Raw genomic sequence first — 15012 nt, forward strand, 5'->3', positions numbered from 1 at the left:
AGTCTGACGCGACACGGGCGCGTTTCGTAAAACTTATTACATTTTCAAAGACTTCACAAATACACAACTGATTAGAACTTGCATTTCCCTGATTTTATATCTACTTTTGAGTGAGGTGGGAAGGGTGATGTGGCATTACATTTGAGTGAGGTGGGAAGGATGATGTGGCATTAGAGGATATTAATAGGGTATTAAAAGTATCAACACAAGACAGAACACGAAACAATGGATATTGAATAGAAGTGTTTGTAGAAAGCCTATTGGTCCATATTTCTTGATGCTTCTATATTGGAGCGGAGTCTTGAGGTGGGTAGAATATAGTTGTGCAATAATTGGCTGTTGATTGCTGGTGTTGACTTCTTGATGTGTAGTGCCTCGCAAACGTCAAGCCGCCTGCTATCGCTGTATCTATCGATGATTTCTGTGTTGTTTACTAGGATTTCTCTGGCGATGGTTTGGTTATGGGAAGAGATTATATGTTCCTTAATGGAGCCCTGTTGTTTATGCATCGTTAAACGCCTAGAAAGAGATGTTGTTGTCTTGCCTATATACTGGGTTTTTTGGAGCTTACAGTCCCCAAGTGGGCATTTGAAGGCATAGACGACGTTAGTCTCTTTTAAAGCGTTCTGTTTCGTGTCTGGAGAGTTTCTCATGAGTAGGCTGGCCGTTTTTATAAACCAGATTTTTCTTTTAAATTTTTAAATTTTAAAGATTTAAATTTTTCTATAAAACCAGAAAAACGGCCAGCCTACTCATGAGAAACTCTCCAGACACGAAACAGAACGCTTTAAAAGAGACTAACGTCGTCTATGCCTTCAAATGCCCACTTGGGGACTGTAAGCTCCAAAAAACCCAGTATATAGGCAAGACAACAACATCTCTTTCTAGGCGTTTAACGATGCATAAACAACAGGGCTCCATTAAGGAACATATAATCTCTTCCCATAACCAAACCATCGCCAGAGAAATCCTAGTAAACAACACAGAAATCATCGATAGATACAGCGATAGCAGGCGGCTTGACGTTTGCGAGGCACTACACATCAAGAAGTCAACACCAGCAATCAACAGCCAATTATTGCACAACTATATTCTACCCACCTCAAGACTCCGCTCCAATATAGAAGCATCAAGAAATATGGACCAATAGGCTTTCTACAAACACTTCTATTCAATATCCATTGTTTCGTGTTCTGTCTTGTGTTGATACTTTTAATACCCTATTAATATCCTCTAATGCCACATCATCCTTCCCACCTCACTCAAATGTAATGCCACATCACCCTTCCCACCTCACTCAAAAGTAGATATAAAATCAGGGAAATGCAAGTTCTAATCAGTTGTGTATTTGTGAAGTCTTTGAAAATGTAATAAGTTTTACGAAACGCGCCCGTGTCGCGTCAGACTAGAAATAAAAATGAATTTTGGAGAAGTGATTTTTGATTTACCTCCAACAGTGAAGCATAATGTACGAAAGATTGAGAAAATTCGTGTTAGAATTATTAATCTTACTTTTTCGGTCATATTTAATAAAATATATATATATATATATATATATATATATATATATATATATATATATACATTCGTAAAAAATAACAATTTTCCCAGTCATTTTCCCAATAACTAAGACCTTAAAAACTGTTGATATATAACGTGAATTATTTTGTTTCAACATAAGATAAAACAATTACATTAATTGTAATATGAAATATATAAAATGAACTTATATGTTTAATGTATTTGACTTGAAAGATCATTTAATATTTAAGTTAGCGTAATGAAATGGGATTATAGATGTAACCAAAATAGTGAGTTGTGATTAAATTGCAATAATTTATTTTAATAATTACGAAAATACTCTATAGCTCCTTATAGGAGTAGAGAGCCATGCCATGGTACCATATTAGGGACTGTTTCAAGCGCAGGTGTGACATAAATGAATGAGCTTGGGTAGCTCTTAAGTAGGAGCTGCCTCGAGATAGGCTTTCTGCAGTTCCCTTAGACGTTAACAGATCTGTAAATACCGGCATGAATATCCATTTTTTTAAGACTTATATGCCGGTAGGTAAGATCAAGGATAACGTTACTGGATAACTGATAACTATGATGACTACCAATATTTACGTTGCATGTGTCTAATGTTGTGGCTTTCGTTGCAGGAAGATGTTCCCTGTGGTGAAGGTGTCTGTGGGGGACCTCGAGCCTTCGGCCATGTACTCCATATTTCTCGACTTTGTCCAGGTCGACTCCCACAGGTAAGATGCTGTTAGTTTGTCCAGGTCGACTCCCACAGGTAAGATGCTCTTACAGTTTGACCAGGTCGACTCCCACAGGTAAGATGCTGTTAGAGTTTGTCCTGATCGACTCCCACAGGTAAGATGCTGTTAGAGTTTGACCAGGTCGACTTCCTCAGGTAAAGAAACCTGTGTTATCTTGTGATTCAGCACATGCAAAATTCATTGCCGAATTCTTGTTTTGATAATTATCAGGTTCAGGACGTTCCGACTCTCTGCTGACCAACCTCACATGGTTGTGAATAAATATGTATAAAGACCTAGCTAGCCTGTGCTAGATAGTGGCTGATCAAAGTGCATTCCCTAAAGTCTTATTGTGTGTTACAGGTGGAAGTACGTGAATGGGGAATGGGTTCCTGGGGGCAAGCCCGAGATGGCCCCGCCGTCAGCCGTCTACATGCACTCCGACTCCCCGAACTTCGGCAGCCACTGGATGAAGGACCCCGTCTCCTTCATCAAGGTCAAGCTGACCAACAAGTCCAACAACAACGGCCAGGTGAGAGTCCCGACCATTGTCTTACATGCTAACGGACATAACAAGCACGGATCTTGAAGTCGGCGCTGCCGATAAGTCATGCGAACGCTGAGTCTCAAGGACACCCTTCTCACCGTGGGTGTGGGTTAGTTTGGTATTTTCTGCCCTTGAATCTTTAAAATAAGGCCATGGCCAGTTTAGATCTGTGTAGGAGGTTCCAACTTCATGTGAGTTCTGCTGCATGATGATGTTGGTGGCATTTTGACGGATAGTTGGAGTGTGTAGACCACGTCTCAGCTGATGTGACCATGGATTGACAAGCCACGCCGCCCGACAATTAAAAGTCGTCAGAAAAACAGGGATGATAAAGTAACATAAACCCATAATGGAGGAGGGTCAGTGGTTGTGTTTTATGAGAGATGGCACCAGTCTCTCTGTCCCCGTGTGGGTCACACTCGCCCTCCTTCCCTCTACCCGTCACACCCTCTTCCCGTCACGGCCCCCCCTCCCTCAGCCCGTCACACCCTCCCTCCCTCCCACGACCCGGCACGGCCTCAATTCCAAAACACCCTCGGTTTATTCTCCCTAATAAACAAGTTTCCCCTTTTTAAGATAGATATAAGATTGACTAAAAAGAAAAAATTATAACACTTTGTTCAACATATGACAGAAAATAGTTTTGGTGTTAATTGTGCGTTAATGTGAGGTTGTGGAGGTCTATGGTGACGGGACGAAGGTCCGACGGGTCCCTCCGCTGGGCGTCCATCCTGGCTTGTGGTAGGTGTTTAACTGTTTGATTGTGGCACCTCGTGCACCGTAAGGCTCTCCCTCGCTACTGTCACTCGTGTCTCTCCCTCACCACCACCACCACTCGTGGCTCTCCCTCACCACCACCACCACTCGTGGCTCTCCCTCACCACCACCACCACTCGTGGCTCTCCCTCACCACCACCACCACTCGTGGCTCTCCCTCACCACCACCACCACTCGTGGCTCTCCCTCACCACCACCACCACTCGTGGCTCTCCCTCACCACCACCACCACTCGGAGCACACCGCCGCGCCTCCCGCTGTCAGCCTCAGTGTGTGCTCGCCACCGCTGGCCGCCGCCTGGAGTCTGGAGGTCAGTGGTGGCGTGCCGGGACCTCCCAGGGCCTGTGCCCTGTATTACGCTACTTATTGACCATTTAAAATCTTTAGAAGCATCATTTTACAGCTCCAATAAATACCCTGAGGACACCGGACACCTCCCGGGACCTGCCACGACCAATAAACCCGAACTAAAGGTCTACATTAGCCTCATACTGTAGGCGGGAGACCTCCTTGGGGGGGGGGGGGACCTTGAGGGCGCTAAGAGTTTAGATGTGGCATTTTCTTTAATTATTATAATTGATGTGTTAATTAGCAAGATTATATACACTGTGTGTGTGTATTGACTTATGTGTTTGTGTTGTGAAGGTTCGTAGGGTTGTGATGTGGTCACTTTGACTTGTTGGTGTACCAAGTATTCTGCCTTGTTCCCTGTTGTGTTCCCTGCCATGTATCCTGGACCCTGCCCCATATACTGTCATACACCCTGCCCCATATACTGTCATACACCCTGCCCCATACACAGTCATACACCCTGCCCCATATACTGTCATACACCCTGCCCCATATACTGTCATACACCCTGCCCCATATACTGTCATACACCCTGCCCCATATACTGTCATACACCCTGCCCCATATACTGTCATACACCCTGCCCCATATACTGTCATACACCTTGGCTCTTACTGTATAATGCACCTTGCCATGCGTCCTGCCTTGCTCACCTGTCCCTCCCCTAGACCTATGCCTCACCACCTCCTCCTCCCCCAGACCTGAGCCTCACCACCTCCTCCTCCTCCCCCAGACCTGAGCCTCACCACCTCCTCCTCCTCCCCCAGACCTGAGCCTCACCACCTCCTCCCCCAGACCTGAGCCTCACCACCTCCTCCTCCCCCAGACCTGAGCCTCAACACCCCCCCCCCTCCCCCAGACCTGAGCCTCACCACCTCCCCTAGACCTGAGCTTCACCACCTCCCCCAGACCTGAGCCTCACCACCTCCCCCTCCCCCAGACCTGAGCCTCACCACCTCCTCCTCCCCCAGACCTGAGCCTCACCACCTCCTCCTCCCCCAGACCTGAGCCTCACCACCTCCACCTCCCCCAGACCTGAGCCTCACCACCTCCCCCAGACCTGAGCCTCACCACCTCCTCCTCCAGACCTGAGCCTCACCACCTCCTCCTCCCCCAGACCTGAGCCTCACCACCTCCTCCTCCCCCAGACCTGAGCCTCACCACCTCCCCCACCCCCAGACCTGAGCCTCACCACCTCCCCCTCCCCCAGACCTGAGCCTCACCACCTCCTCCTCCTCCCACAGATTATGCTCAACAGCCTGCACAAGTACGAGCCCCGCTTGCGGGTGGTGCAGGTGGTCCAGGTGGATAAGGAGCAGCAGCAGCGGATAATCTCCTGCCACACCTTCCCTGAGTGCCAGTTCATCGCTGTCACCGCCTACCAGAACGAGGAGGTCAGTGCCACTCTTCCACAGTTCTTTGAGGAGAACAAGAGAGCCAATGAGAGCTCTCGGCCTGTTCATGGAATTACCCAGCCACACAAAAGTCAGACATATTATTGAAAAGTGAAACACTTTTTGTTAACGCTAATAAAGTGTTCGGAAACCGTGGTCAGTCTTGTAGAGGCTCAAGAGGCGGAGTTAATCGCAGCTTCCTCTATATATATCCGTATAGCGTAGCTTTCCTACGCTCCAGCGCTCGTAAATACTTCATGTGGTCAACCTCCCAGACCTCACCCCCCCCCCACGCCTGACACACCCCAGTAACACTACACACTCCCAGATGCACCACAGTAACACTACACCCCCTGACACACCACAGTAACACTACACACTCCTGCCACACCCCAGTAACACTACACCCCTGACACACCACAGTAACACTACACCCCCTGACACACCCCAGTAACACTACACCCCTGACACACCCCAGTAACACTACACCCCTGACACACCCCAGTAACACTACACTCCCTGCCACACCACAGTAACACTACACTCCCTGCCACACTCCAGTAACACTACACCCCCTGACACACCCCAGTAACACTACACCCCTGACACACCACAGTAACACTACACCCCCTGACATACCCCAGTAACACTACACCCCTGACACACCCCTGACACACCCCAGTAACACTACACCCCCTGACACACCCCAGTAACACTACACCCCAGTAACACTACACTCCCTGCCACACCCCAGTAACACTACACCCCCTGACACACCCCAGTAACACTACACCCCCTGACACACCCCAGTAACACTACACTCCCTGCCACACCCCAGTAACACTACACTCCCTGCCACACCCCAGTAACACTACACCCCCTGACACACCCCAGTAACACTACACTCCCTGCCACACCCCAGTAACACTACACACCCCCTGACACACCCCAGTAACACTACACTCCCTGACACACCCCAGTAACACTACACTCCCTGACACACCCCAGTAACACTACACTCCCTGACACACCCCAGTAACACTACACTCCCTGACACACCCCAGTAACACTACACTCCCTGACACACCCCAGTAACACTACACTCCCTGCCACACCCCAGTGACACTACACTCCCCCCTGCCACACCCAAGTACGGGAATCAACGTACACCTGCTTCTTAAATTTGTTAAGCTTATCATACAACCGTTTTCTTTTATTACCAAAGTAGGCGTCGCGATCTGTTCAATACGTGAGCAAGAGCCATAAAGATAAGGTGGTCTTGTGTTAAGAGGCACGACACGGCTCTGGTGTGGGAAGTTACTCCGGAGAGGCCAGCTTACCTCACGTCCCAGTCCACAGAGCCCTTACCTCGTCAGTCACTCCAGAGCCCCTTACTCCAGTGAGCCCGTACCTCACGCCCCTTACTCCAGTGAGCCCTTTCCTCACGTCCCTTACTCCAGAGAGCCCTTACCTCACGCCCCTTACTCCAGAGAGCCCTTACCTCACGCCCCTTTCTCCAATAAGCCCCTTACTCCAGTGAGCCCTTACCTCACGCCCCTTTCTCCAATAAGCCCCTTACTCCAGTGAGCCCTTACCTTCACAGACACCCCAGAGTCTGACGAGGTAATTGGAATGTAAACCATTAATAAATAATTTAGTTGGAATTAACAATAAAAATAGTTATAAAATATTATTGGAATCATTATTGATATTATCCATTTATTGTTACCCTTGAAAGGTTTTAGTTATGCCATACTTATATAATAATAATAATAATAATAATAATAATAATTAATAATAATAATAATTCTAATTATAATAATAATAATTCTAATGATAGTAATAATAATAATAATAAGAAGAAGAAGAAGAAGAAACTTGTATTTATAAAATATACACAAATCACAATTAAACCCCATTGACGTGATATATCAGTGAGAAAATCAGTAGGAGCCGCGAAGAGGATTCGAACCTATCCCCTGGATACTCCTTAAGCACACGCCTTATACCACGACACCAAGACATGGTCAAAAAAGCAAAGCAACCTCAGAATACCCAAAGTATAGGTTCGAATCCTGCTCCTCAGGTACATAATACAGTAGTTAATTAATAGGTGACGAGCCCCACATGGTGTGGCAAGACACTGACGAGCCCCACATGGTGTGGCAAGACACTGACGAGCCCCACAAGGTGTGGCAAGACACTGACGAGCCCCACAAGGTGTGGCAAGACACTGACGAGCCCCACAAGGTGTGGCAAGACACTGACGAGCCCCACATGGTGTGGCAAGACACTGACGAGCCCCACATGGTGTGGCAAGACACTGACGAGCCCCACAAGGTGTGGCAAGACACTGACGAGCCCCACAAGGTGTGGCAAGACACTGACGAGCCCCACATGGTGTGGCAAGACACTGACGAGCCCCACATGGTGTGGCAAGACACTGACGAGCCCCACAAGGTGTGGCAAGACACTGACGAGCCCCACATGGTGTGGCAAGACACTGACGAGCCCCACAAGGTGTGGCAAGACACTGACGAGCCCCACAAGGTGTGGCAAGACACTGACGAGCCCCACAAGGTGTGGCAAGACACTGACGAGCCCCACAAGGTGTGGCAAGACACTGACGAGCCCCACAAGGTGTGGCAAGACACTGACGAGCCCCACAAGGTGTGGCAAGACACTGACGAGCCCCACATGGTGTGGCAAGACACTGACGAGCCCCACATGGTGTGGCAAGACACTGACGAGCCCCACATGGTGTGGCAAGACACTGACGAGCCCCACAAGGTGTGGCAAGACACTGACGAGCCCCACAAGGTGTGGCAAGACACTGACGAGCCCCACATGGTGTGGCAAGACACTGACGAGCCCCACATGGTGTGGCAAGACACTGACGAGCCCCACATGGTGTGGCAAGACACTGACGAGCCCCACATGGTGTGGCAAGACACTGACGAGCCCCACATGGTGTGGCAAGACACTGACGAGCCCCACATGGTGTGGCAAGACACTGACGAGCCCCACATGGTGTGGCAAGACACTGACGAGCCCCACATGGTGTGGCAAGACACTGACGAGCCCCACATGGTGTGGCAAGACACTGACGAGCCCCACATGGTGTGGCAAGACACTGACGAGCCCCACATGGTGTGGGAAGACACTGACGAGCCCCACAAGGTGTGGCAAGACACTGACGAGCCCCACATGGTGTGGCAAGACACTGACGAGCCCCACAAGGTGTGGCAAGACACTGACGAGCCTCTTGTCTCCCCCTACACAGGTGACGCATCTCAAGATCAAGTACAACCCCTTCGCTAAGGCGTTCCAGGACCCGAAGGAGCGGCCAGACCTCCACGGACAGCGGGACATGATGGCCGCCTACCCCCAACACCACCACCACCAGCAGTGTAGGCGTCACCTGTAGGCCTCATTCCCTCTGGGGTTCAGATATTATAGTATTTAGTAGGCATGTTCACAGTGCATGACTCTTCAAGCAGTAGTGGTTCATGATATATTCCTCTGCTTATATTCTTTTCGTATATCATATATCCTGAAAAATCTTATTAAGATTTATATAGACATAGGCTCCACCCAGCCTATTCACAGCCCAATCAGCTCAAGGCATCGTCATACTAATCATCTAATCTTTGGGCACACAGATGGATGGTACATGGGAGGCGGGGCAGGGATGTGCAGCGGGGGTGTGGCCTACGGACAGGCTCCGCCCTCAGGGGTGGGGCTCGCTCCGCCCCCCGTCACGCTCTCCTCCCGCATTGCTGTCAACATGAGGAATCACCGGGTGGTCCCCTACACCTCCCCCACCCCCAGGACCTCCAGGACCCCGCCTGGTGAGACACGACCCTTCTCATTGGTTCTCATTTACCGCATGTTTCTCTTCTTATTTGTTTACATTTACCGCGCATTTCTCTTCTCATCTGTTCACCGCCAAGTGAAACTGTTATTTGTGTGTACGTGAAGTTTGTATTCCTCTCTGGCTACATAAGACCTGGACTATCGTAAATGATAGGAAATTCATAGGAGTCACATTCCTGATAGTTGTGGTGGATAGTTACACTGGGGGTGGTGGATAGTTACACTGGGGGTGGTGGATAGTTACACTGGGGTAGTGGATAGTTACACTGGTGTGGTGGATAGTTACACTGGGGGTGGTTAGTTACACAGACGGATAATAATTATACAATGGTAAACAGATGCCGGTGAGCTACGCCTGTGTACGCAAATGACGCAGCTGTGGCGAGGTAGACAGGTTGTAAAGCAGGTTTGCACGGGAGGAAAGTGACTCCAGTGAACCCCATGTACTTATCCTGGAGTTCACGAAGGCTGCTGGTCCCAGCGGTAAAGGTGTTGGTGACCCCACCCATGTACAGGTGTTGCTGACCCCACCCATGTACAGGTGTTGCTGACCCCACCCATGTACAGGTGTTGCTGACCCCACCCATGTACAGGTGTTGCTGACCCCACCCATGTACAGGTGTTGCTGACCCCACCCGTGTACAGGTGTTGCTGACCCCACCCGTGTACAGGTGTTGCTGACCCCACCCATGTACAGGTGTTGCTGACCCCACCCATGTACAGGTGTTGGTGACCCCACCCGTGTACAGGTGTTGGTGACCCCACCCGTGTACAGGTGTTGGTGACCCCACCCATGTACAGGTGTTGGTGACCCCACCCATGTACAGGTGTTGGTGACCCCACCCGTGTACAGGTGTTGGTGACCCCACCCATGTACAGGTGTTGGTGACCCCACCCGTGTACAGGTGTTGCTGACCCCACCCATGTACAGGTGTTGCTGACCCCACCCGTGTACAGGTGTTGGTGACCCCACCCGTGTACAGGTGTTGGTGACCCCACCCGTGTACAGGTGTTGGTGACCCCACCCGTGTACAGGTGTTGGTGACCCCACCCGTGTACAGGTGTTGCTGACCTCACCCGTGTTGGTGTACTCCTCAGCTGTTAGTTAATGTTTTGATTGCTGATTGTGATATCATGAATTAGTATAGCTTGAGTAATGAGGTTACGATCTGTCGGGCTACGTCCTCAGGCCACAACCCATCGGGCTACGACCTGTCACCATACCACCCCAGGTTACGATCTGTCGGGCTACGTCCTCAGGCCACAACCTATCGGGCTACGACCTGTCAGCATACCACCCCAGGTTACGATCTGTCGGGCTACGTCCTCAGGCCACAACCTATCGGGCTACGACCTGTCAGCATACCACCCCAGGTTACGATCTGTCGGGCTACGTCCTCAGGCCACAACCCATCGGGCTACGACCTGTCAGCATACCACCCCAGGTTACGATCTGTCGGGCTACGTCCTCAGGCCACAACCTATCGGGCTACGACCTGTCAGCATACCACCCCAGGTTACGACCTGTCACCATACCACCCCAGGTTACGACCTGTCACCATACCACCCCAGGCTACGACCTGTCAGCATACCACCCCAGGTTACGACCTGTCACCATACCACCCCAGGTTACGACCTGTCAGCATACCACCCCAGGCTACGACCTGTCAGCATACCACCCCAGGTTACGACCTGTCACCATACCACCCCAGGTTACGACCTGTCAGCATACCACCCCAGGTTACGACCTGTCACCATACCACCCCAAGCTACGACCTCTGGGTGCAGTTTTATGACAACCTTTAATGCTATACTTTGTCAGCCCAGCGTGTGTGCCTCTGGCAACACTGACAAGTAAACAAGACAAACAATATGATTGGTCCTCGCCGCCTCGCCCCCCCCCCCAGAGGTTGGACCTGAAGAGTGTTATACCACATCTGGTCGATGGCCGGATAACCCAATGGTTGATGCTGTGAATTGGCACTAAAGTGTCCTTTGTGTTTGTGGCTTCCATCGACTGTGTGGGCCGGCATTGACGGTACCTTTTACGATAGCCGATCAGACCGATAGTGCTCGTACAATGTTCACTGATCGACGAACATAGCGGCGTAAACCTCTTGTGGTACTCAGGTAAAAGTATAATGTAATTGTCTGCTAGAAGCGAACATCTATGCGTAATTGATGACGGTGTATGATAACCCAGATAACAGCTGGATCCTCCTAGCAGCCTGCCAGTCACAGTAGATGATAGCTAGGTCCTCCTAGCAGCCTGCCAGTCACAGTAGATGATAGCTGGGTCCTCCTAGCAACCTGCCAGTTACAGTAGATAATAGCTGGGTCCTCCTAGCAACCTGCCAGTTACAGTAGATAATAGCTGGGTCCTCCTAGCAACCTGCCAGTTACAGTAGATAATAGCTGGGTCCTCCTAGCAGCCTGCCAGTCACAGGAGATGATAGCTGGGTCCTCCTAGCAGCCTGCCAGTCACAGGAGATGATAGCTGGGTCCTCCTAGCAGCCTGCCAGTCACAGGAAATGATAGCTGGGTCCTCCTAGCAGCCTGCCAGTCACAGGAGATGATAGCTCACAGCTTGGGCCCTTCTTCCCCAAGGTGACCAATAAATTAATTACGCTCACAAGTTTGCTCAAGAGATTGGTGAGGATTATTGAGGCAGCGGACGAGGGTGCTAAGGGGCCGGGTTACCCATCTCCCAGTACATGTTTATGTCGCCCTCACTGTGAGGGCCTCATGGGGCGCCCTCACTGTGAGGGCCTCATGGGGCGCCTTCACTGTGAGGGCCTCATGGGACGCCCTCACTGTGAGGGCCCACATGCAAACTACAGCCCGGTTGGTCCGGCACTTCATGCAGAAAAGTTTCCAGTTTTTCCTTGAAGACTTCCACTTTTGTTCCGGCAATTTTTCTTATGCTTGGTGGGAGGATATTGATCAACCGCGAACCACTGCATGTTCATGCAATGTTCTGTGATTGTGTCTATGACACCTCCGCTCTTCACTGGCTCTATTCTGCATTTCCTTCTATATCGTTCACTCCAGTATGTTGTTATTTTACAGTGAAAATTTGGGACTTGGCCCTTTAGTATTTTAAATGTATATATTTTTTTATACCTCTATCGTCTACTTTCTAGAGAGTGCATTTTGAGAACTTTGAGACGATCCCAACAATTTAGGAGCTTTATCGTGTCTGTTCGTACCGTATATGTTCTCTGTATTCCCTCTATTTCAGCAACCTCTCCTGCTCTGGGAGGGGAAGTGAGTATCGAGCAGTACTCAAGGCGGGACAGCAGTGATTTGAATAGTATAATCATTATGACAGGATCCCTGGATTTGAAAGTTATTTTTATATTATTTTCATTTTTCCTATTATTAATCCATCCTAATATTTTTTCTAGCAGACGCAATATTTGCTTGGTTATGCTCCCTAAATGTTAGGTCGTAAGACATCATTATTCCCGAATCATTTACATGTTATTCTATGTTCTATGTTTCAGTGAGCGGCATGTCTCAGCAGCAGCCTTGCGTTAGCAGCTACGGCCTGGCTGGGCTGACAGCGGAGTGGAGGCAGCAGTCGTGGGGGCACCATCATCACCAACCCTCCGTTACCGTCACGCCTTCCACTGCTGTCACCCCCGCACACTACCAGTGGTCGGGTCTTCAGAGCGGCTACGCCCACCCATCTCATCACAGCACAGGCTTCTACCAGGGATACCAGCAGTGTGGAGCCCCGGCAATAGGTCTCGGTAACGCCTCAACGTGCGCAGCACCTTCACACAACGCCTACCACGCCCAGCGCTCCCCACAAGAGGCTCTCACGCCTATGGCTACTTACTCCGATACCTCCACTAGCCAGGGTTTCACGACCAGCCGCTCATCTCCCACATACGAGTCAGTGCACGTTCTGGGCACCAACGCGGGGATTTACAGCGCTGGTCGCCTTCACGAAGACTCCTCCGATCATCACAGCACCGGGGACGGATCTCCACAGTCGGTCGGGTCTCCATCTCTCAGCCACACTACCCAAGCTGACATGTTCATCCTGCCCGACTTCGGCTATCATAGTGGCCTCACTGCCCCCCACACTGACATGACGCGCATCAAAGGAGAAAACCTCAGCGACTCCCTCAGCGCCTACAGCAGCGCCTCACCACACGGCTGGAGTCCACTCTCCCCACCCTAAATGTAAGGTTTCCACAGCACACCTGTTTCCTGCTCAGGTTCTCAAAATAACATTTAATTTGAACTCTCGCGTCTAAGACCTAGGTGGATGAGTCACCCATTTAAGACCTAGGTGGGTGAGTCACCTATTTAAGACCTAGGTGTGAGAGATGCCCATGCAAGACTTATATTTGCGAGCCACACATTAAAGGCCTGGTTAAACAGACCATTAATTATTTAGGTGGTTCAGCCACCCATTCATTACCTGGGTGACTATACCATCAATTATTTAAGTGAGCGAGCCAATCATCCATTACCTGGGTGACTATATCATCAATTATTTAAGTGGGTGAGCCAATCATCCATTACCTGGGTGACTATATCATCAATTATTTAAGTTGACAAGCCAATCATCCATTACCTAGATACGCAAACTGCCATTTATTTTTAAATGGACGAGTCACTCATTCATGATCTAGGTAAACAAACAATTAATTGTTGATATGGGTGAGTCGCCCAATTATGCAGGTAGATGTGCTACTCATCCAAGATCAAAGTGGGTGATTCCCTTTCCCCCACACCAAGAATTAAGTTGGTGAACCAACATCCAGGCTGCCACTTAAAGTTTTGTATTGAGTCATTGTAAGCCCAGAGTGGATTCAGGGTGCCATACACTAAGTAAATTAAATGTACAAAGTATATATAAATATATTATTTTTTTGTATTTATGAGTTATCCAAAATAGGCTGTGTAATTTAAAACAATCACATTTTGCTCTGTATTGTGTTGTATTTTTCAAAGAATGTTTGCGTGGTTGGGCAATATTGCAATGTATGTTATGTAAATTTCCGGAGAGATGTGTGTTCATAAAACACTGGTGTGTGCGTAGTGTGGATGAGGACCATGCCAGAAACCTTGTGTGTGAACGGTTGAGAGATTGTAAGATAAGCTGAAAGTAAGTCCCACACCTTCCTCCACAAAATATAAATGATAACTGATAAATTTTATCGTTTTATTATCTTACCTTCTCTGACGTAGCATTACGGTCTTAATTAAAACAAATCCAGAATAGGCAACATAGCGGAACATGTTGTTACCAAACTCTTGGATGCAACATAATAGGGGCTGAGTAAAGCCGACCACAATAGGCAACATAACCAAAGTAAACTCCGGATAGGCTACATAACGGAGCCCAGCGCCGCTCCTCAAATGTCTGCCGCGGCCAGGCTGCTTAACTATATCATCTCTGCCACGCCGGGAATCTGGCTGACAGCGTTATTTTAGCCGAAATAATAATTCGCTGGTTGCCAGGTATACAGACGCCTGACGAAGACTGGCACACGGCCAGGTGTTTAATGATTCGGAAAAATAAGATAATCGGAATCATAGGCAGACCAAAAACAGTAAGAGAATGTTGTCGCGAGCGGAGACGGCATGAATAATTCAAAGAGTTTTATGAGAGATTGAGTGTTGTAAACTGCCCGAGACTGGTTCCTCCCTCCCCCGTCCACCACAATATCCCTTCAATCATCCCTCTCTTCTGCTTTCCACCCTACCTTCTTACAGCTTTCTTATTCTCGTTGTATTAAATTATTTCACGCATTCAAGTTCAAGTAAGTTTATTGAGACAAGGAAA

At 49.1% G+C, this 15012-nt stretch overlaps 2 protein-coding genes across 6 annotated transcripts in view; one reads left to right on the forward strand and one right to left on the reverse strand.

Annotated features, from left to right (window-relative positions):
• Window positions 1-14379, forward strand: part of LOC123773204 (T-box transcription factor T-like) — a 47862-nt gene extending 33483 nt beyond the window's left edge. For both annotated transcript variants that reach the window (XM_069315275.1, XM_069315274.1), the window contains 6 exons: window positions 2163-2258; window positions 2625-2793; window positions 5181-5330; window positions 8614-8740; window positions 8993-9181; window positions 12713-14379. In XM_069315275.1, coding sequence (XP_069171376.1) covers window positions 2163-2258; window positions 2625-2793; window positions 5181-5330; window positions 8614-8740; window positions 8993-9181; window positions 12713-13398 — 1417 coding nt within the window. In that variant the 3' untranslated portion in view covers window positions 13399-14379. The remainder of the gene's footprint in view (window positions 1-2162; window positions 2259-2624; window positions 2794-5180; window positions 5331-8613; window positions 8741-8992; window positions 9182-12712) is intronic.
• The window catches only part of LOC123773203 (T-box transcription factor T-like), a 214721-nt gene that overhangs the window by 56321 nt on the left and 143388 nt on the right, over window positions 1-15012 (reverse strand). The gene's annotated exons all lie outside the window — the stretch shown is intronic.

This window comes from Procambarus clarkii, chromosome 81 (assembly GCF_040958095.1).
Source record: "Procambarus clarkii isolate CNS0578487 chromosome 81, FALCON_Pclarkii_2.0, whole genome shotgun sequence".
Lineage (NCBI taxonomy): Eukaryota > Metazoa > Arthropoda > Malacostraca > Decapoda > Cambaridae > Procambarus > Procambarus clarkii.